General features: G+C 40.3%; 1 protein-coding gene across 7 annotated transcripts in view; it reads right to left on the reverse strand.

Annotated features, from left to right (window-relative positions):
- Positions 1 to 853: 853 nt before the first annotated feature.
- usp54b (ubiquitin specific peptidase 54b) overlaps positions 854 to 21,180 on the reverse strand; it is a 113,467-nt gene continuing 93,140 nt past the window's right edge. For 6 of the 7 annotated variants that reach the window (XM_039664807.2, XM_039664806.2, XM_039664802.2 and 3 more), the window contains 5 exons: positions 16,875 to 17,043; positions 8,255 to 9,171; positions 6,631 to 6,752; positions 5,888 to 6,028; positions 3,685 to 4,108 (listed from right to left, as the gene is read on the reverse strand). In XM_039664807.2, the coding sequence (XP_039520741.2) occupies positions 3,908 to 4,108; positions 5,888 to 6,028; positions 6,631 to 6,752; positions 8,255 to 9,171; positions 16,875 to 17,043 (1,550 nt within the window). In that variant the 3' untranslated portion in view covers positions 3,685 to 3,907. The other variant, XM_089122146.1, reaches the window with a different exon arrangement.

Below are 21,180 nucleotides of genomic sequence, written 5' to 3' on the forward strand. Positions count from 1 at the left end.
TATTGAAAATATTGGACAAAGGTTGTGAAGTCAAAGAACCACTGTTCTAAATGGGCTATATTTGTATACACACGCACATAAGAATGAATCTAGAGAGAGAGAGATGTGTGTGTGAATTGGGCCTGCCTACCTACTAATATATATAGGCTATAGCCTACACACACACACACACACACACATTATATATACTGTTATACATAATGTTCAATATGATGGCTGTACACTGCTAAAAATGGTATTGCCATTTACAGTTCTACTTCCACAAAGAAACCATTGAACTGTTTCCGTGCACAAAAGATTGTTTGAAAATTTTTTCGATTATTAATGTTCCTTACACCAATAATAATAATAAAAATAAAAATGGTTCTTTTAAGAACTGATAACTGAAAATTTCTTTGGGAGGCCCAAAATGGTTCAAAATGTATGTCCCGACTTTCTGATAATTTGTTTCCTCTAAAATGTATACACATTAGCTGGACCAACCTGAAAATTACTGCAAGTGATTTGAGCATAAGAAAAGTAAGATATTTTATCTCGCAGAAATGAAATACACTAAAGAATGAATCATGAAAAACACGTTTTGGACATTTCAGTCTTTGCCACTTCAGTCTTTTAAGCAGAGGTTTTCCTTGCAGATTAAAGTAAGCTGACTGGGAGGACAATACTTTCTCAATCTATGACACAGCTCGTCTGTACTTCCCTGTTTATAAAGTATAATCTATATTGTGAAAATGAAAGTTAAATTTGCAGATCATGTGTTATGAAATTGGCATAACATTCATTCATCACTCCCATTGCGAGAGTTTTAATAACGGTATGTTTCTTATGAAAAAAGATACACTCAGACACAGAGTGTAGGCGTTTGTGCAGCGCCCCTGCTGGAGTGCATTGGTAATAACTTTATTGCAAAAATACAAGTTCACTCAACCTCAAGCATTTACAAATGAGTCCCGAAATGGAAAACCCTTGAAATGCCATTTCATCTTCGAGAAATCCACCTCTCACTGGCTACAACTCGCATTCAAAGGCTGTTAACTGTACAGACATTAATAAGTAAAGATTCAACAATTCAGCAGAAAATCATTTTCTTCCTCAGTATATAGGAAAAGAAAAGAAGAAAAAATATTTGATTTTGTCCCAGTCTGACTCTTTGCTGGTAGATCAGGAGAGAGCATTTTTGCATAGCATACTCATACACCATCGTTGCTACATTCTCTATAACATCCTTTAAACAAAAGGAAAGATGAATAGGCTAAATGATCAAAAAAACAACAACATATCTTTGTGTTAGAGCCAATCTTTGGTTAAGATAAAGTTAAATAAGATCTATTTCTCTTGAAGTTATATATTTTATAATCAATTTTATTTTAGCACTCAAAGGCTTTTAATGGAAAAAAGTACAATATGATTGGAATTAAAAGTTAAATACTGCATCATTTATATTATATTGTGATCCGACATCTGTTGGTCAGTATTAGGTTTTCGTTAATATATCCCATAAATCTTATGTTTATTTGAATAACAGTATGAAAGCATTCCTTGCACAAGGCCACTTATATACTGTCCAAATTTCAGTCTAGTAACGCTCTGCATTTAAGCTTCATGTACACTATCAGGGCCAAAACATTCTTCAGCTGTGTTGCTTTAAAAGGAAAATCTAGAAACAATGTAGAAATCGAAACCCTCAACTATTACAGGCCTGAAGATCCATGCCAGACTCACGACTGTGGTTTCAGTGTCACTGCAAGTTAAAATAAAATCGAATCAAGTAAAACAAACAATGAAAAGAAAGCTTAACTTGGCATATCTCCCTGTATAAACGGGAGAACTGTCAATGGAATTAAAAAAGCAGAATTTCTCCAGCTTTACACTTCTGAAGTGTACTATACTTGTCTTAATGCAGATAATAATTATTACCACTAGAATTGATTAACATTCCATAACGTCATTACGTAGTTTCTCCATTCCTCTGTATATTTCTTAGGATGTCATAGTTTTTTTTATTAACAATAAATTTATTTATTAGTGTATGTTCAGTCAAACATGTACACAGTCTTTGCCTGTAACACGAGACACAAAACAGTTGTGTGCTACAGGGAATGCCCATATCAGAGAAGTAGGAGGAAAAAGGTTAGAAGAGACAGTCTCGTTCCGTTCTCCACGCCAGGGCCGCAGATTTACATGCCTGCTCCGACAAAAATCACCAGAGCTGAGAGATGACACCGTACAAAACATCTCTATTCACTTAGTACAGGATAAAGTACTTAGCATCTACATGACATTAACCCACCCACTACCAAAAAAAAAAAAAAGTTGGGAAAAATAATTCCGCAAAGCGACAACGATTTCCGGGACATTGGTTTGCAGAGGATTTGCATCTGTGGGACAGGCGAGGGAGGAAGGGAAAAGTGGGTTTTTTCAAACACTACTGGTCAAAAGTTTTCTTTTTTTAATGTTTTTCAAAGAAGTCTCTTATACTCAGGATGTGTTTATTTGATAAAACCTAGTAAAATCAGTAATAATTGTGAAATATTTACTGTTTTCTTCTGTTGTACTGTTTTTGAAAATACATTTTGAATTATGGTTGCTGAATTTTCAGCAACCATAATTTCAGTCTTCATTGTCACATTGGTACTCGAGAAACAAAGTAGCACAACCGTTTTTAATATTGACAAGAAAATGTATCTGGAGCAGCAAATCAGCATATTATAATGATTTATGAAGGATCATGTGACACTGAAGACTGGAGTAATGATGCTGAAAATTCAACTTGGTCATCAATGGAAAAAAAAAGTTATTTTGAATTGTAATAATATTCACATATATTACCGTTTTATATTTACCATTTTTTTTTTTACTGTATACAAATAGATATGGCTTTATTGAGCATAAGAGATGTCTTTCAAACATAAAAAAAAATCCAAATTATTCCAAACTTTTTACCAGTACTGTAAAAGTTAAAGAGGGCAGAGTTGCAATAAGCCCCTCCCCTTTTACTACCCAACACATGCACGCACGCATACACACAAACACACATTTACTGTTTAGTGCAGCATGGAGGTACAGTATGATTCTCCTCTGCAGTTAATTAAACATTTTAGTTAATTAAGTTAAGTGCTCTGGGTTGGATGGCTCACTGCGCGGGATCCGGGTCTGGACCCAACGCTCCTAACATTGCATGCTGCAGGTCCGACCATAGGTTAGTCATACACACACACACACACACACACACACACACACACCTGAGCCCCAAAGCATCACACCATACCAGTGCTTGTGGGAAGAAGAAAAAAAAGTTGGTTTCTGTGGCTCTTTCCAGCATGCTGTGGATCGAGTTTTGGGGGCTTTTGCGTGGAAAGAATTAGCGACTAGGGCAGGGTAATGAAAGAACATCACCCAAGGACCAATACAGAGCGCATGGTGACTGAGGATGGCATCAGGTCTGGGAAGTGCTCCTTCCAGTTCTCCAAGAAACTGTGAAGAGAATGGGATTGGTGAGCAGAAAGGTCGTCCAGAAGAAGAAATGCATCGGTGGAAACCTTCCAGGGCTGGAGGACATGGTTGCATCCAAAGCCAATTGGTTGGGACACCTCAGTGCTGGACCGTAGTGCTTCCCACTGGAGACAGTTTGACGCCCGTCAAACACAGCCAGAAGCTTGGAGAACCTCTGGAGACGTCCTGCAGTGGGGTAGGATGGAGTGTGAAGGACAGGATCCAGACCAATCAAAGAAAAGAAAAAAAAAGCAACAACAAAAGAGGAGCTCCTTCAAACAGCAGTAAGGAAAATGAAGCAAATGCAGAATGTTTAGCAGGGTGGCCACTGGAGCCTGGACTCAAATGCAATGCAATGGCAGGAACATGAATGCGGAAAACAAGCGGGAAATGGCCATTTGGATGGAGGAGGTGGTCATGGAAATGGAAAACGAGAGTTAGCTTTACCTGGGACCTCTCTGCAAGGCCCAGGCTGCTGAGACAGAGGTGAAGATGATGGAAGGAGATGAAGATAGCTGGGCTGGAGCAGATGGAGGTCTGAATGAGACAATTGAAACTGAAGGCAACTAGGTGAGTACATGGAGCTGTGATATGGCGAAACCCCGGAGTCCCCCAGCTAGGTACACACACAAAACATACAGACATTGATATGCACAAGGCCGAGAAATCACACAAGTGCATTCAGTCAAAAGAGAGGAAAAGAGAGGGGAGAGAGGAAAAGATGGGGAGCACAAAAGTAAGGCATGAAAAGAATCAGGGGCCTCATTTATAAAATGCACATAAGATCAGATCTGATCCCAAATGAGGAACAAATTGAGATTTACTAAAGGGATGGTTCACCCAAAAATGAAAACTCTGACGTCATTTATTCACTCTCTTGTGGTGTCAACCCTTTGACTTTCTTTCTTCCTTCTATGAAACCAAAGAAGACATTTTGGAAAATGTTTTTTTATTATTATTATATATTTGTCCATACAATGTTTTGTCACTGACTTTTATTTTAGGGACAACAACAGTTCCTTCTTCAAAATATCTTCACTTGTGTTCCACAGACGGTTTGGAATGACGAGAGGGTGAGTAAATGATGTCTGAATTTCCATTTTCCGGTGAACAATACTTTTAAAAGCAGAAACTGATGTGAAAATGTTCTTACATGAACAGCAAGCTGTACAAGCTATTTTGGTGCTCATGCACTGGTATGCCAGCCAGTACATGCAGACATGATTTAATAATGACTTTCAATGATGCAAGTGCAATGAGTGAATAAATGAATGAAATGAGTAACCACTTGTGTATGCTATCTACGCACAATACACACTGTATATATTTCAGATATCTCATTAAAATTGTATTTTATATCTTTTGTTTTTTTACAAACCTAAAAAAAATAATATAGCATATATAAAATCAATAAATGCAATAATTCTACATTAAAAGGTAATGCTGAGGGTTTGAATGACAAGGAATTATTTAATTAAATTATTAAGAATGAAAAACATAAATTCTTTAATAGCTGTACACTCTCTTCGGGAGCTCTTTTCAACTCTTTTCAGAATGAAGGTTCAATTAGAACATGGCCTTAAAAATAATGTCCATGTAAACATGATGAATTAATCAATCTAAAATTAATAATAAAAATGTATCACTGACAGGATAATTAACTGAAAATGTAGATGCCATACACAGTATGGGCTAAAATATTGGATGTACAGTAATAAGGTGGACCTAATACACCATATTTGATTAATTACTTCTTTCATATGTGCTCATTCATGTAAATAAAATTGAAAAATGGTTAATAGAACATTAATCATTAATAATGGATAATAGTATTTACAAATGTATTAATATTTGGGAAGATGATTACATACATGTCTTTATAAATGGGACACCAGCCTTCCTTTCCAATGCAGTGAAGTTACAGGATATGGACACAGGATGGCAGTATGACTCAGTAAGACAACGAGAAGTTTTGCATGTTTGTGATTGCCTTCAATGTGTTGGTGCACATGAATGTCATGTGACAATCCAGTTATGCATTCATAATTTCCAGCATACAATACATATTAGAAATGAATGAATGTCAAAACAACACACAATGTACACCAAGAAGTGTGGAAAGCATGTAAATGAATATGAAGTGTAACCTGAAGCTCAGCAGTGATCGGCAAGGGTCAGACAGCACACATTTATCAGGCTAAAGTGCATGTTAGCAAACTCCTGTATAGGTGACATCGCTCTTATCAGGTTTCTAGGGCAGATATCTGATCCCTCACTCTCCTTTGGCCCTCTACCAAACTCTTGCCAGTCACTAGCCCAACTATTTTCCTCATATTTAGCCATTAGTTAGCCAGTCAGAGCTCCATTTAGTCTTATTCATGCGTGGGGTACTTACGAAGCTTCGGGAGACAGCAAGTCGGTTTTGCCGTCTTCCTATCACAGTTCCACTCAGGCTGCGAGCAATACGGCGCAGGTGATCTGCATCATACTGGTCTTCCTCTCCTGACTGCAGCTCTTGATGGGCCACTGACAGGGACTACAGACAACAAAGAGTTAATGCAGCAAAAAAGAAAGTCTGGATGAAACCAGACACAACACCCAAACAAAATCAACACGTGCTAACAGATTGTGTGCTGTATAAAAAACAGACTCTGATGTGGAGAGAAACCAGACATAACAAAAACAAAGCAAAGAGACAGCAATCCCTCAGCAAATAATAAACTAACAAAATAAGTAAATAAAACCTAGATTATTTATACTACTGTTGGGTAGCATCTGCTGCTGCCCACATTCTGCACGATTTTAGCCCTTAATTTTGCACTTGTTAATGGAAAAGACACAAAAACCTGAAATCTAAAGCAAATGGGGAAATGATCCGGTGTAATCCGACCTGCCGGCGATCTATGTCCTGCAGTGTTTTGATTTGAATTGACATCAGTGACCAGAGATAAGTAGTAATTAAAAAAGAGGTGCAATTTCAAAAAAATCATATAGTGTATGGACGACAGGAGTAATTAGAGACATGAGACTCCACGATAAATGAATGCAGAGAAAGAAAATTTGAATAATTTGAAAAATGATTCTAGGTCAGTTTCACAATTAGACCTTCAGACAGGAGTGCAGCACCTCATTTCTTACCATGTTTGTGTATCCAGTAGGGCTGCTACAACCTGGTGGTCCATAAGCGGTTCTCTCAAGCTCAGCCGTGGGGGTTCGGGAACGTCCAACTCCAGTGAGCAACTTACGTGCAGCAGGAGGTACTGTGCGAGAAAATCAAGGAAGAGTCAGTGGATAAAATTACCAGTGCAACCGTTTAATGATTGCTTCTAAAATCTCTGTGAAGTCCAATTTCTAAAGGGGATTTAATATCTATTAAAGATGGGACAGTGCCCACTTTATTTGGACCAACTTGCTCCTCAGGATCACAACCTGTAAGTACGATTAATTGTATATACCGGTGTATATATATATATATATATATATGTTCAAAATACCTATTTTTCTGTTTTATAGTGTGCAGGTCTCCGGCTTACTCACATTATTACTTTCTTATTGAAATAGTTCTGCTAATAAGATTTGAACCAACTATTACAGTACCTAAAATTGTGTCCATTAATCAAGATTGTCTGTTGTTACTTTGAGTAATGATAAAGGATGGAGCAAGATTTGTTTTTACAAATTTGAATCTTACATCAGTCATTCACTTTAGTGGTCAACTAACATATGTGCTGTTATTGATAAAGTTCCCACATGTGCACTGCAATAAATTAGAAATATACACTTCGGTTTGTTGATGGATCATACACTTGTTAATGCTGATGGTGAGGAATTACACTTGCAACATCTCATAAAGTACATCAAACTGAGTAACGGATCACTGAGAGACGTCCTATTCAAGTCGTCCTAGCTGAATAACTAGCTCTTCCAATGTTTAATCATCGGTCTTGTGCTCGGATTGATATGCTAAAATCGACACCATCATTATACAGTGTATACAATCGCTGAGCTTTAGAAAGCCACAAGAGCTAAAGTTCAGTTACGGTAATGGGCGTTTCATTTCTGACACTCTAAAAGCAGTAGACCATCGAACAGAAAGGGGCATCTGGCCAATCAGAGCAGAGCAGGTTCGTGGAAAGGAGGGATTTAGAGACACTTAGAGAGATGTGAGAAGATGGGGTGGTGGAGGGATGCAGAAAACTGAAAGAAACATAAGTGAGTTGGCTGTGTATATATATATAGGCCTCCTACTGTACTGGGGTGTGTTTCCCGTACAATGACGTAGTTCACTGCTTCACTACATAGTACGATGCATCGTTGGAGAAATCAACTAGCTAGTCACGACTGTTTCCCGAAACCCCAGCCCATTCTCACCCCCAAGGCGTCACTTAACTGACGCCTTGGGAAGCATTTGGACATGCTTCAATATCTGACGCTTTAGGCGCCCTTTAGCGTCAGTTAGATGAGTTAGTCGAGAGCTGTCGTTCAAACCACACAACTTTTCGATGCTGTTTGCGAATGTTCGTTGGAACGATGGTTTCGGGAAACACCGACTCGTTGAACTATCTGTCTGCTGATAACGACGGAACTTGCGACCATAGTTGGCTAACGATGCTTTTGGGAAACGCACCCCTGATTAGATCAGTATGGTAGAAGATTTCCTCCTGAACTTTGTTAATAAAACATCATTAAAAGAACTGGACTTCGCCCACCAAAAAAAACAAAAAACAAACAAACACCAAGACAATCTAAGACTTTAATTTACCTTGTCTCCCAACAGCAGGTGAGCTGGTACCACACAGGGCTCGGCCAGGACCCGGGCCAGCCTGGAGACTAGCCTGGTAGAGTGAGTCCAGTTCAGAGAGTTCCTGGTCCTCTGCCGCTGTGGGTTCCAGCTCCATGCTTTGGAAGTTTGAGTGCTTAGAGATATTCTTCTTCCTGGTGCTAACGGGACTGTGAGGAGCAAGGTGTCTTCCAGATGTGTGTTGATAGAGAGCGGTTCCAGTCCGCTGGTTCTGGTCAGGTGGTGTGTCGTAGGGGGTGACGACAGCATCAGGGCGGTCTAGGCTCCAAGAGGACCAATGGCAGGCAGCAACAGGAGGGTTCAGTTTGGAGCATGGTTGGGAAGATGCAGACAGAGGCTGCCATATGGGGGCTCGTCGGGGCTTCGCCCCCTTCTCATCAACAGGGACAGGTGGTGGACTTGTGGCCCTGCTGGATTGGGGTATCCGGTCAAGACAATCTGCAGTGCCCTGCCACAAAGGAGGATTTAGAGATTGAGAGAACGAAGCTTGAGAGCGCTGACAGCTGGAGATCTCTTCGTCCTCTCCCAAAACACCCCAGAAGTCAAGGGGCAAAGAAGGTAGAGATATGGCCAGGTGCTTGCGTATGGGCATGATCCGAATGCCTGATGCTTGGAGTACATCTGATAACCTGATGCCACCCCATTCCTCCTTATTCTGCGTTTTGATACGTTCATCTGGCTCTTGGGGTTGCGCCTGAGAAGAGGCAGGCCGAGGTTTGAGCGATGGGTGGCTAGAGGACTGAGATGGAGAGTTTGTACAAGAGGAGGGTGATTTCATGTGTTGAGGAGAGGGTGGGCCAAGCACAGAAAACTGATTGGTCTCCCAGACCTCTTCCTGATTGTCTGTCAACAATACTTGGTCCGGGCCAGGGTGTTCACTGCAGAGGAAAGAAGAGTGGGAGAAGGATATTGGTTAGACACTGGCTGAAAAATAAAAATTAGCATGGCTATCCTTGTGAAATCAGTAGTCATGTTCAACATTATCACTCAATTAATGTCACAATTAATTGAATTAATGGCATAATTAAAATACAATAATTAATTTAATTACATTTAAAGGCATTTATTTAAATGAACCATGTTTAATGTTAATTAGGGGCCAAGCACCGAAGGTGCGGAGGCACCTATTGTATCTGTGCCGGTTCTTATTATTATTATTATTAGGGGCCAAGCACCGAAGGTGCGGAGGCACCTATTGTATCTGTGCCGGTTCTTATTATTATTATTATTATTATTATTATTCTTCTTCCGACTGGGCGTCTATGGCAGCCCATAGACCGGTTTGCGGGAAAGTTGTTTTGGTTTGACATTCTGATAGAGGACAGTCCCAACTTTAAATACACCAATTTTGGTGTCTCTAACTCATTCCCTCTAGCGCCACCAACTGTCCAAAGTTTCACTTTTATTATGCTAATAACTTTTGAACCGTAAGGCCTATCAACAAAATTCTTTTTTCCTCTTGTTCATGAGCTCATGCCGATTCGATCGCACCCTATGACGTCATTTTCCGTCATAAAAAAACGGCCGCCATTTTGAATTTTCCAAAAAACCTACTTTTGCGAACTCGTCCTAGACGGTTTGTCCGATTTTCACCAAAATCGCACCGGATCATCTCCAGGCAGTGCTGACAAAAAGTTATGGAATTCAAGATGATTCGAATAACCGTTTTCGATAAACGCGTAAACAAAATTTACGTAGCGCTTGCGAAAACAGACGTGAGGTTGTATCTCCGCAACGCTTACTCGTTTTCACACCAAACTTGGTACGTGTTATCACAAGCATGACCTGAGGCTACGTGCTGCGTTTCGGCGCAGCGCCACCTAGTGGTCCGGAGATATGAAAAATGGCTATTTTTGCTCGTAACTTCTGAACGGTTTGTCCAAAAATCAAAAACTTGGTCTCGTTAGATTCAGGGCATCATGCTGAGTCGACCGATATCCAATTTTCCCAGATCGGCCATTTTGGCTGTCGGCCATTTTGAATTATGTGCTAAAATGCTGTATTTTTTGAACGCATGAACGAATTGTTACGAAACTCGGTATGGGTCATCAGTACGATGCCCTGAAGGAGCCTGAGAAGTTTCGAAACAGCGCCACCTAGTGGTGAATTGTTTTATTCAAACGCTTATAACTTTGGGTGTGGTACACTTATTTTCACGGGAGTCATATTTTTGAGGTCCTGAATCGTTGCCGAGTCCAACGATACCAAATATGTCGGGTTTCGTCTCACGGATGGCGTAGCGTAGCGATTTAGCGCGAAAAAAACACTTGGCGATATCTTCAAAACCGCTGTTCCGATCGAGACGAAACCACCGCCAGAAACACGGAATCATAGCTTGTTAACTACATGCTAATGCCCAAATGCGAAAATATTGATAGTAAGGGGTAGTAAAATTCAAACAAAGTCATGTGTCAGTCATTTTTTACGTGTTTTTTCATATAAATGTTTATAACTCGGAAGTAAATTGAGATATTTGCACCAAAATTGACACACATATGTATGGGGTCACTCTGAGGACACATAAAAAAAATTGTGGGACTGAGCCTCTTGGTGGCGCTATAATAGAACAAAACGTGAAATTCCCATTGACTTCAATAGAGTTTTGTGAAATAAAATGCTATACTAAACAAATGCTTTGGTCTAACATTACGAAACTCAGTGTGTGCCATAAGCAGCATGCCCTGAAGGTACTCAAAAGATTTTGAGACAGCGCCACCTGTTGGTCAAAAGTTATAATTAATTTCTGAGAACGCTAATAACTTTTGAATAAATTTGCCTATTGCAATGAAACTGATCTTAATAGATTCCTTCGGTTATGCTGAAAACATAGATATCAGGTTTTGCATAATCAGCCAAACTTCCTGTCCGCCATCTTTATTTCTTTGAAAAGCCTTCTTTTTCGAACTCCTCCTAGACCGTTTGTCACGAAAATTTAATCGCATCATCTCCAGACCGTGCCGACTAAAAGTTATGAATTGCACGATGATAGACAAAACCGTTTTCGTATACCACAGCATCAAAGTTTAGGCATGCTGCCAAAATTACTATTTAGGCTTTATCTCTGCAATGCCTTCACATTTTGACACCAAACTTTGCATGTGTCATTGTCACCTCCCTCTGACCACATCACATCTATTTCGTAACTGCGCCACCTATTGTTCGAAAGTGATAACCCATTAAATCATCTTATAAGTTAATGTTTATGTGATTTTTTTAGCCATTTGCCCAAAGTTCTCTCAAAATGCCCTTAATTGCTCCTTGCTGCAGTTGGTCTGCCACTCCTTGCCATTTTGGCATATGTTGCCGCTTCTTGCGCTTGGCCCCGGTAATGGCTGCTTGCAGCTATATTTATTATTATTATTATTCTTCTTCCGACTGGGCGTCTATGGCAGCCCATAGACCGGTTTGCGGGAAAGTTGTTTTGGTTTGACATTCTGATAGAGGACAGTCCCAACTTTAAATACACCAATTTTGGTGTCTCTAACTCATTCCCTCTAGCGCCACCAACTGTCCAAAGTTTCACTTTTATTATGCTAATAACTTTTGAACCGTAAGGCCTATCAACAAAATTCTTTTTTCCTCTTGTTCCTGAGCTCATGCCGATTCGATCGCACCCTATGACGTCATTTTCCGTCATAAAAAAACGGCCGCCATTTTGAATTTTCCAAAAAACCTACTTTTGCGAACTCGTCCTAGACGGTTTGTCCGATTTTCACCAAAATCGCACCGGATCATCTCCAGGCAGTGCTGACAAAAAGTTATGGAATTCAAGATGATTCGAATAACCGTTTTCGATAAACGCGTAAACAAAATTTACGTAGCGCTTGCGAAAACAGACGTGAGGTTGTATCTCCGCAACGCTTACTCGTTTTCACACCAAACTTGGTACGTGTTATCACAAGCATGACCTGAGGCTACGTGCTGCGTTTCGGCGCAGCGCCACCTAGTGGTCCGGAGATATGAAAAATGGCTATTTTTGCTCGTAACTTCTGAACGGTTTCTCCAAAAATCAAAAACTTGGTCTCGTTAGATTCAGGGCGTCATGCCGAGTCGACCGATATCCAATTTTCCCAGATCGGCCATTTTGGCTGTCGGCCATTTTGAATTATGTGCTAAAATGCTGTATTTTTTGAACGCATGAACGAATTGTTACGAAACTCGTTATGGGTCATCAGTACGATGCCCTGAAGGAGCCTGAGAAGTTTCGAAACAGCGCCACCTAGTGGTGAATTGTTTTATTCAAACGCTTATAACTTTGGGTGTGGTACACTTATTTTCACGGGAGTCATATTTTTGAGGTCCTGAATCGTTGCCGAGTCCAACGATACCAAATATGTCGGGTTTCGTCTCACGGATGGCGTAGCGTAGCGATTTAGCGCGAAAAAAACACTTGGCGATATCTTCAAAACCGCTGTTCCGATCGAGACGAAACCACCGCCAGAAACACGGAATCATAGCTTGTTAACTAAACACTAATGCCCAAATGCGTAAATATTGATAGTAAGGGGTAGTAAAATTCAAACAAAGTCATGTGTCAGTCATTTTTTACGTGTTTTTTCATATAAATGTTTATAACTCGGAAGTAAATTGAGATATTTGCACCAAAATTGACACACATATGTATGGGGTCACTCTGAGGACACATAAAAAAAATTGTGGGACTGAGCCTCTTGGTGGCGCTATAATAGAACAAAACGTGAAATTCCCATTGACTTCAATACAGTTTTGTGAAATACAATGCTATACTAAACAAATGCTTTGGTCTAACATTACGAAACTCAGTGTGTGCCATAAGCAGCATGCCCTGAAGGTACTCAAAAGATTTTGAGACAGCGCCACCTGTTGGTCAAAAGTTATAATTAATTTCTGAGAACGCTAATAACTTTTGAATAAATTTGCCTATTGCAATGAAACTGATCTTAATAGATTCCTTGGGTTATGCCGAAAACATAGATATCAGGTTTTGCATAATCAGCCAAACTTCCTGTCCGCCATCTTTATTTCTTTGAAAAGCCTTCTTTTTCGAACTCCTCCTAGACCGTTTGTCCGATTTTCACGAAAATTTAATCGCATCATCTCCAGACCGTGCCGACTAAAAGTTAAGAATTGCACGATGATAGACAAAACCGTTTTCGTATACCACAGCATCAAAGTTTAGGCATGCTGCCAAAATTACTATTTAGGCTTTATCTCTGCAATGCCTTCACATTTTGACACCAAACTTTGCATGTGTCATTGTCACCTCCCTCTGACCACATCACATCTATTTCGTAACTGCGCCACCTATTGTTCGAAAGTGATAACCCATTAAATCATCTTATAAGTTAATGTTTATGTGATTTTCTTAGCCATTTGCCCAAAGTTCTCTCAAAATGGCCTTAATTGCTCCTTGCTGCAGTTGGTCTGCCACTCCTTGCCATTTTGGCATATGTTGCCGCTTCTTGCGCTTGGCCCCGGTAATGGCTGCTTGCAGCTATATTTTTGTACTTAAAACAATGTATTTTGTACTTTTTCATTGTTTACTAAAACTGTTTAAAATGGTTTTCTTAGTTGAAATAAAGCTAATAAATTCATGAACACATTTTTTTTAAGTTAGAGTTAGCAATTATAAATTACTAAAACTGAAATAAAAATATTTTAAAAAGACAAAAACTACTGAAAATATGTATATACTTTTGTATTATGTGAGATGAAATGCTTGTGTTTGTCAGTAAATCACTCTACATTATGTTGGACAAGGACATAACTTTGTACCCCCTGATTTCCTTGTGCATATGTGCACTGTGCATGTGCTTAAAGGTTTTAGATACAGTCACACATAAAATTCACATACACATCTGATATATATATATATTTTATACTACTTAGAGTATGCACCATGTATTCATTCACAGAGGCAAACAGAACATGAAATAAGAAACACAGAGTTCTAACTGGTCTTCTATAAGAACAATTGGTGTTAGGAATATTTGTAAAATTGAACATCAAAGGGAAATACAAAACAATACTCATTCATTCATTCATTCATTCATTCATTCATATCAAAATACTTTTTTGTCCATTTTCATTCCTACCTGAAAATGGCTTTGTTGCATGAAACCCTATTTTAATACATTTTCTAACAAAAAAAAAAACCCATAATGCTGCCAAGGACCAAATTCAAGGAGACCTGTGTCCTTCACACCAGCATTCATGAACCACTTCTCATAGAATACATAGTCCCCATGTGCTTTTCACAGCTGACGCACTACGCGACCTTGACATCATTTTCATAGTCATCGTATAAACCAGAGTTACAACAGCCATAAATACGCCCAAAAAGATCCCCAGAAGTGGAGAGCGTGAGAATGAGAGTTGGCTTTGCTCCAGAAGGGAAGCCTGTTCGCTTTCCCCATTCACCTCTAATAAAGCAGAGCAGAGCATCCATCAGAATACCATCAATCCTCCTTCATCTCCACTGGCGCTCAGCGACTCACTGATGACCCGTGTGATGGATTCATTTTCTAATACCAGTAAAACGCCTTTGAAATATCTAAACACACAATTCTCAGTGTTTTTAATCTGTTGTGCATTGCCTTTAATACAGATGTACAGGGATCCCTGAATCTGACACTGTCAACATTCATGGTGTCTCACAGTCTAATATATTAGTAAGACAAGCCTGCTTTTGAAGCTGGGTATGACAAGCCAAGACAACTCCTTTATCCTTAAGATTGGTTGTTTCTTTTTTTTTTTCTTACTTAATCCCAAGGCTCCATTAATAAGCCAAATACCCCCTCATCAGCATTAAACCAGAAATGTGATTTTAACTTAATTATTTATATTTATAAATGGACCATTATTATAATTACTCAGATGTAACCTAAAAATATCAATACCATGGGAGAAACTATAGAATCTTATTTTAAAACAATATTACATTGTTTAAGGTTGGTTTGATTATGCAAGACGGGACAGAAAAAGCAAAAATTGTTTATTGCTGTGGAGAAACAATATGAGTAAAGTGCACTGTATGTAATATTGTAATAAACACTGTAATACATATATAGCAAATATAAAATAAGACAACAGTGCTACTTGGAACCTGCTAACAGCAAGTACCCCTGGTATACCTGGTTGGGAATCACTTGTTTAGACATTGAGAAAAGCGGTACTACTGTAGGTGGTTCCTGGCGGCTACTGCATGACCTAGAGTGGTTATAGAGCCAACTGAACTGGGAGAAGTTCGGTACAGAAGTAAACATCCCTGATTAATGTGCTAGTGGGCTCATTTACTGTAAATACTTCCTCAAGCACTACATTGGGTAATTACCCAAGGGGCTTTGACCAGGTCAGGCCATATATCACATCAACGGCTTTAATCAATGGAGGGGAAAGTGAAAGCAGGGAACAAAAAAAAAAACAAATAGAGTAAAACAACCGCATTCCATAGGACACACTGCAGCATTGTTCTGGAAGGCTATGTTATTAGTAAAGTGGCATGCTATGTGCATGTTTTATTGGTGGTCATTTATTCACTAACTTGTGTTTGCCAATTCTAATACTTGGGCTTATCAGGAATCTTTAGCACTGAAGATTTGAACTGTATATGTCTGTGTGATTTTGAATAAAAAAAATAACCTCTAAAAGCTCCAGCTATTTGTGAGAGTGAAATATCAACTGGCATTCAGACTAACTGATCAGTTTGATAATGTCTACACAAGTTAGATGTTTAAAGATAACACTGCAGCACAATGACAGACATAAAACGAGATAACACGCAGCCTTTCCTCATCACCACTTTAAAAAAGTCCAACACACTGTATTTGTAATTTATCCAAATTTTTAAAAAAGCATAGACGCAAGGATTTGGTTTTCAGACTAAAATATTTTACTTCAGAATGATACCTAGCTTTAGCATCTCATTATTAATTCTACCATACAAAGGTAGACTATTGTGTTTTGTGTGACAGATTTGCATGTAACTGGAACATTTACTAATAACTAAAATATACATGAAATCTGGTGGATAAGGCCCATTTGTCATGATATTAATTAACAACTAATTAACATATTTCATAACTTGTGAAAAACAATGATCATCACAAGGTGCATCTCAGCATATAGTATCCAAATGATTTATTACTCTTTTAAATTTATTCTTATTAAAATAAAATATTCCAGTACATAAATATTAAATATTCCAGATCAAGGAATCCACGTTAAGTTTCTTAATTTAAAGTGCACCCATTTCCCCGCAGTCTTCCATGAATATTAAGATGATCTCGGCAACACAGTGGGTATTATTATACCAACGATATTATTATATATTATAATATACATTTCAAAATCAATGCATTTAATTTTGATTCTCAAATCATGCACCAATGCTTTTTTTACACCCTTATACAGCAACTCTGCTTTCACGTTTCAAGTCACATAAATTATGTTTGCTGGTATTGTAATTTTTTTTTTAAATGTCCGTACCGCAGCGCTAATTTTATACCGTTATACCGCACAACCCTAATAGCCCCAGAGGTCGGGGAGAGTACTGATCTGAACACAGGGATAAGCTGGACACACAGGGTGACAGTACAGGTACCTGGTGGGCCCCTGTGGGTGGCTGGGCTCCTGCTGCTGCTCTTGCTCTTGCTGCATGCGCTGCTGTAGGCCCCGCGCTCTCCTCATGCATTTTTGCAGCTTGGCGTCAGCAGCCATAGTCCTGCTATGAGTGTTAGCACTGCCCTCATGCATGGAAAATCTTAGTTTAGCTATAATGCAAAAGAACAACAAAAAGGGAAAGGAAAGAAGAGCAGAAGAAAAGAAAATGCAGAAAAGAAATAGGTGAGTTATGAGGGGCCGGCATGCGGACCATTTATTTGTTATAGAAAAGACAACGTAGTGAAATTGAAAGAAATAGGACAGGGTGATGGTGGGATATATATTCCACCTTTCACCCCAGAGTGAGGTCTAGGCAGTGTTCAATAGGCAAAGCTTTGCATGCTAGTTCATATTTATCATCGTTGATAACAGTAGCTTTCAACAGAAGTGTCATGCCCATTTTAAAAGTAACTTTGAAATAAAAAATAAAAAAAAACATTTTAGAATTACAATAAAGTTTGATAAAAAAAAGTTGTTGTGGCAGAAGTCATGTTCTCAAATTAATTTAACATTTTTATTTTTTTTATTATTTTATTTATATAATATAATATAATATAAATATATTATATAAATTATATAAATTTTATTATTTTCACAATTTTAATTTTTCTTTTTGGATTCTTCCCCCCCACCCCCCCCCCCCCCCTCCCCTCCCCTAAAATATTCTATATTATTTTACATGTATTTTTATATATTATTTTACTGTATAGTATATATTGATATTTATATTTTGATATTACATTTACAACAACGACAATAATAAAAAAATAATAATGATACTAATAATTTTCCATAGGATACAAAGGAGTTATCATTATGTCAAAACTCTTTTTCATGCACACAAAAATGCATTGTGATTGCTATCTGCCGAGTTCAATTGAACTTTTACTTCATTTATTAAAACAAAAATTTTGTATTATGTTGGGATTTCAACCCAGGTCCCAGACATTACACAAAAGCTCCAGAATTGCTAGAAAAAAGAAAAAAAATAGGTGCATGACACTCCTGAGTTTCATCATTTCCATTTTTAAAGCACATTTCCTGTTGTTTATGCAGCATTTTGCTTACTGAACATACCTGTCCATAATGAGTGACACAAACAGAGTTAAGAAAGACCATAATAGGGAGAAGCACTGGGCTGCTCTGCTGAACGACAAGAGAGAAACCAACAACTGTGGATGAGCTTTTAAGCCCTTGTTCACAATGTGTACTAAACAACATGTTGAGATTCATCACACCGATTAAATGTTAATTGCCTTCCCAAAATGAGTATGCATTAGGAAACAGTTGATTTGGTTGCTCTCCCGTCTGGGACTGTTATATGGAAAACCGCAAGGAAGGTTAGTGTTGCCATGGTTCCTTTGAACCTGTTGCGTTTAAGCCTGGTTTAGCATTAATTCTGCCTATCATAAAAAATGCTATTATCAGAACATTTACTGCTGTCAACACCAGTTGCTCCTGAGCTAGCTTTAACTGCCGATGACATGCATTGCTTTCAATGGATTGAAAAGGAGCTGACGGCATTCTGGGAGATGAAAAGGGGCAGCAAAGTTTTAGGACGGCACACAACTGAAGACATGGGAAGCAGGAGCGACAGCCAGGACAGAAATATGAACGTGGACACACAAAACCAATAATGAATTTCATGGTTGTGGCAGGTGTTGCTTTCATTTGGACAGTGGAATAGGAAACTATTCTTCCCTTTCGTAGTCACTTCAAGTAACACCGAATGACGACGAAATGGGGTTTTCTCTTAGAAGCCTATCACCTTCGAGTGTTAAAAAATGAGCCAATGGCAAAGAAATTCCACGGGCCTGTGGAATTTGCATAGTGTAACTCCGCCCCACCTCGTGGGTATATAAGTAAGAACACTGGCAGAATGCAGACATGTTTCTGCTTCGGACCCAAGAGGTCCTCTTCACTCCTGCAAGCCTGATTTCTCTAACTTTCATCGAGTGTCTTCGAGACGAGCAGCTCTCCAGTCTGTTTTAATGCAAAGGCGATTTTCCAGCGAGATTCACATTCCTGCCTGCTGATCTGTGCAGTGGTCTGAATCCAGCATGTGTGTTTCTCTCTGGCCGCTACAGCGCAGGCTGCTGAGCGTCCTCTCAAAAAAACAGCTTGCACGGGCATGTCTTTTTCAAGATGTCTCACCTGTGTATTTCTGTGCGGTCGTTCCATTTCTTCCTGTGATGGGAATGATCGCTGCCTTGCGTGTTTGGGCTTAGAAACTTTCAGCTTTCATGGATGAGTCATGTTCTCACTGTGGGAACTCAATGTTGAGATCGAGACCTTACTAGAGTCCCCTCTCCCGGGCCGCCATGAGCATTGGGTTAGCGTGGAACCCTCCAACCTGCCCTGAGCTCTCGCGGTTGGATGATTGGTTCTTGGGGGCTGCACGCGCTGGTTCTCATCAGCGCACCCCCCCAGTTCCATTCTTCCCGTAGGTGCATGAGGTCACAAGATCCTGGAAAGCCTTGTTGTCTTCCCACGATCGTTTGGCTGCCTTCTCCGCCTTCTCTTCCCTTGATGAGGTCACGGTGAAAGGCTACACTGGGGTTCCCCCTGTTGAGCACTCTGTTGCGATGCAGTTGTGTCCTCAGAGTGCTTTGACATGGTGTGGTGACCCAAATGACCCCTCCAAAGCCTCTTGGTTCTCGTCTACCTTGGTGGCAAAGTAATACAGAGCTGCGGGAAATGCCACCACCTCGCTGCATGCCATGACCATCCTCCAGATCTGCCAGGGCAGAATGCTAACGGACATGCAGGAGGGTAGAGCTGACCAAGGGCTCTTTGATGAGATGCGTGCCACCACCAAAGGCCACCGAAGGTGACTGCACGCTCCCTTGGTTAAGTGATGTCCACAGCTGTAGTCCAGGAATGGCATCTGTGGCTTAACCTGGCCGATATGCGGGATGCTGAGCAGACCCGTCTGCTCAAATCTCCTATATCCCAGGCAGGCCTATTCGGTGGTGTAGTTGAGGACTTTGCCTAAATGTCCTAAGCTGCCTAGAAACAGACTGAGGCTATCAAGCATATGCTGGCCCCTCGGCCAGCTGCTGCCTCCACCCTGCCGCCGGCTCAGTCCACTCAGTCTGTTCGCCGCAGAGGACACTCTCCCACAGGAAGGCGTCCCAGTCTACTCAAGCCCCGCTGCCCGCTAAATGCCAGGCCAAGCGGTGCTCCTGATGCGGACAGCTCAGAGATGGGCTAAAGTGTTGTCGAGGAGGTGGTAGAAAGGCCACTCCTTCCCCCGGTGGAGGGCCAGGGGAGAATCTTTTGTTATTTGCACCCCAATGTGGTTAATGACAGAACTGACTCCCCCAGAGTGTGCGGACGACAGTGCGTGGCGCTTATGAGCCTCAATACTCTCGCTCCCCTCTCACAGAGAGTTCTCGGATGACAGTATGCGTCGCTTACGAGCCTCGCCACTCATGTCCCCCTCTATCGCCAAACCCCTGTCAGATGAGACCTCATGTGAGTGTAACGCATGTCTATGACTGTGCTCGCACACAAGGACGCTATGCCTCCCCAGTCCGTCACCATCTGAGATCACCATATGAGATTCAGTTTGAACAATCCCCTTTTCCAGGAAGTCCGCTACACTATGGTATGCCCCTGTCATGCGTGTGGAAGTCGCAGCCTTGTTGGCGAAAGGTGCAGTCGATGTGCTTCCAACCAAAATTAAGTCTGGGTTCTACAGCCCCTACTTGAAGAGAGTACCGAAGAAATCCGGCCAATACTGGACCTGCTCATTTGTACCGATCCCTTCACAGGCTTCCGTCCAAAATACTCATGGCCAAACGCATTTTCGAATGTGTTCAGCCACAGGATTGGTTTATAGCAATCGACCTGAAGAACGCCTACTTTCCTGTTTGCATTCTTCCTCGACACAGACCGTTTCTTCAGTTTGCTTTCGAAGGGAACGCATATCAGTAAGCAGTTCTCCCCTTCAGGCTAGCCTTTGTCTCCTTGCGTCCTGAACTATCTCAACGACTGGCTAATCCTAGCTCAATCTCGAGAACAGGTTTGCGAACACAGGGACCTAGGTGGGGTGGAGTTACGCAATGCAAATTCCTCAGACCCATGGCATTTCTTTGCCATTGGCTCCTTTTTTTACACTCGAAGTTGATAGGCTTTTAAGCGAAACCCCCATTCCGTCGCCATTCGACATAACATCTCCGGTCCCTACTCAGAGAACAAGGGTTACCTACGTAACCGAGACGTTTTACATGGTGAAGACATGA

Source organism: Pimephales promelas, chromosome 17 (assembly GCF_988280905.1).
Source record: "Pimephales promelas chromosome 17, fPimPro1.hap1.1, whole genome shotgun sequence".
Classification (NCBI taxonomy): Eukaryota; Metazoa; Chordata; class Actinopteri; order Cypriniformes; family Leuciscidae; genus Pimephales; species Pimephales promelas.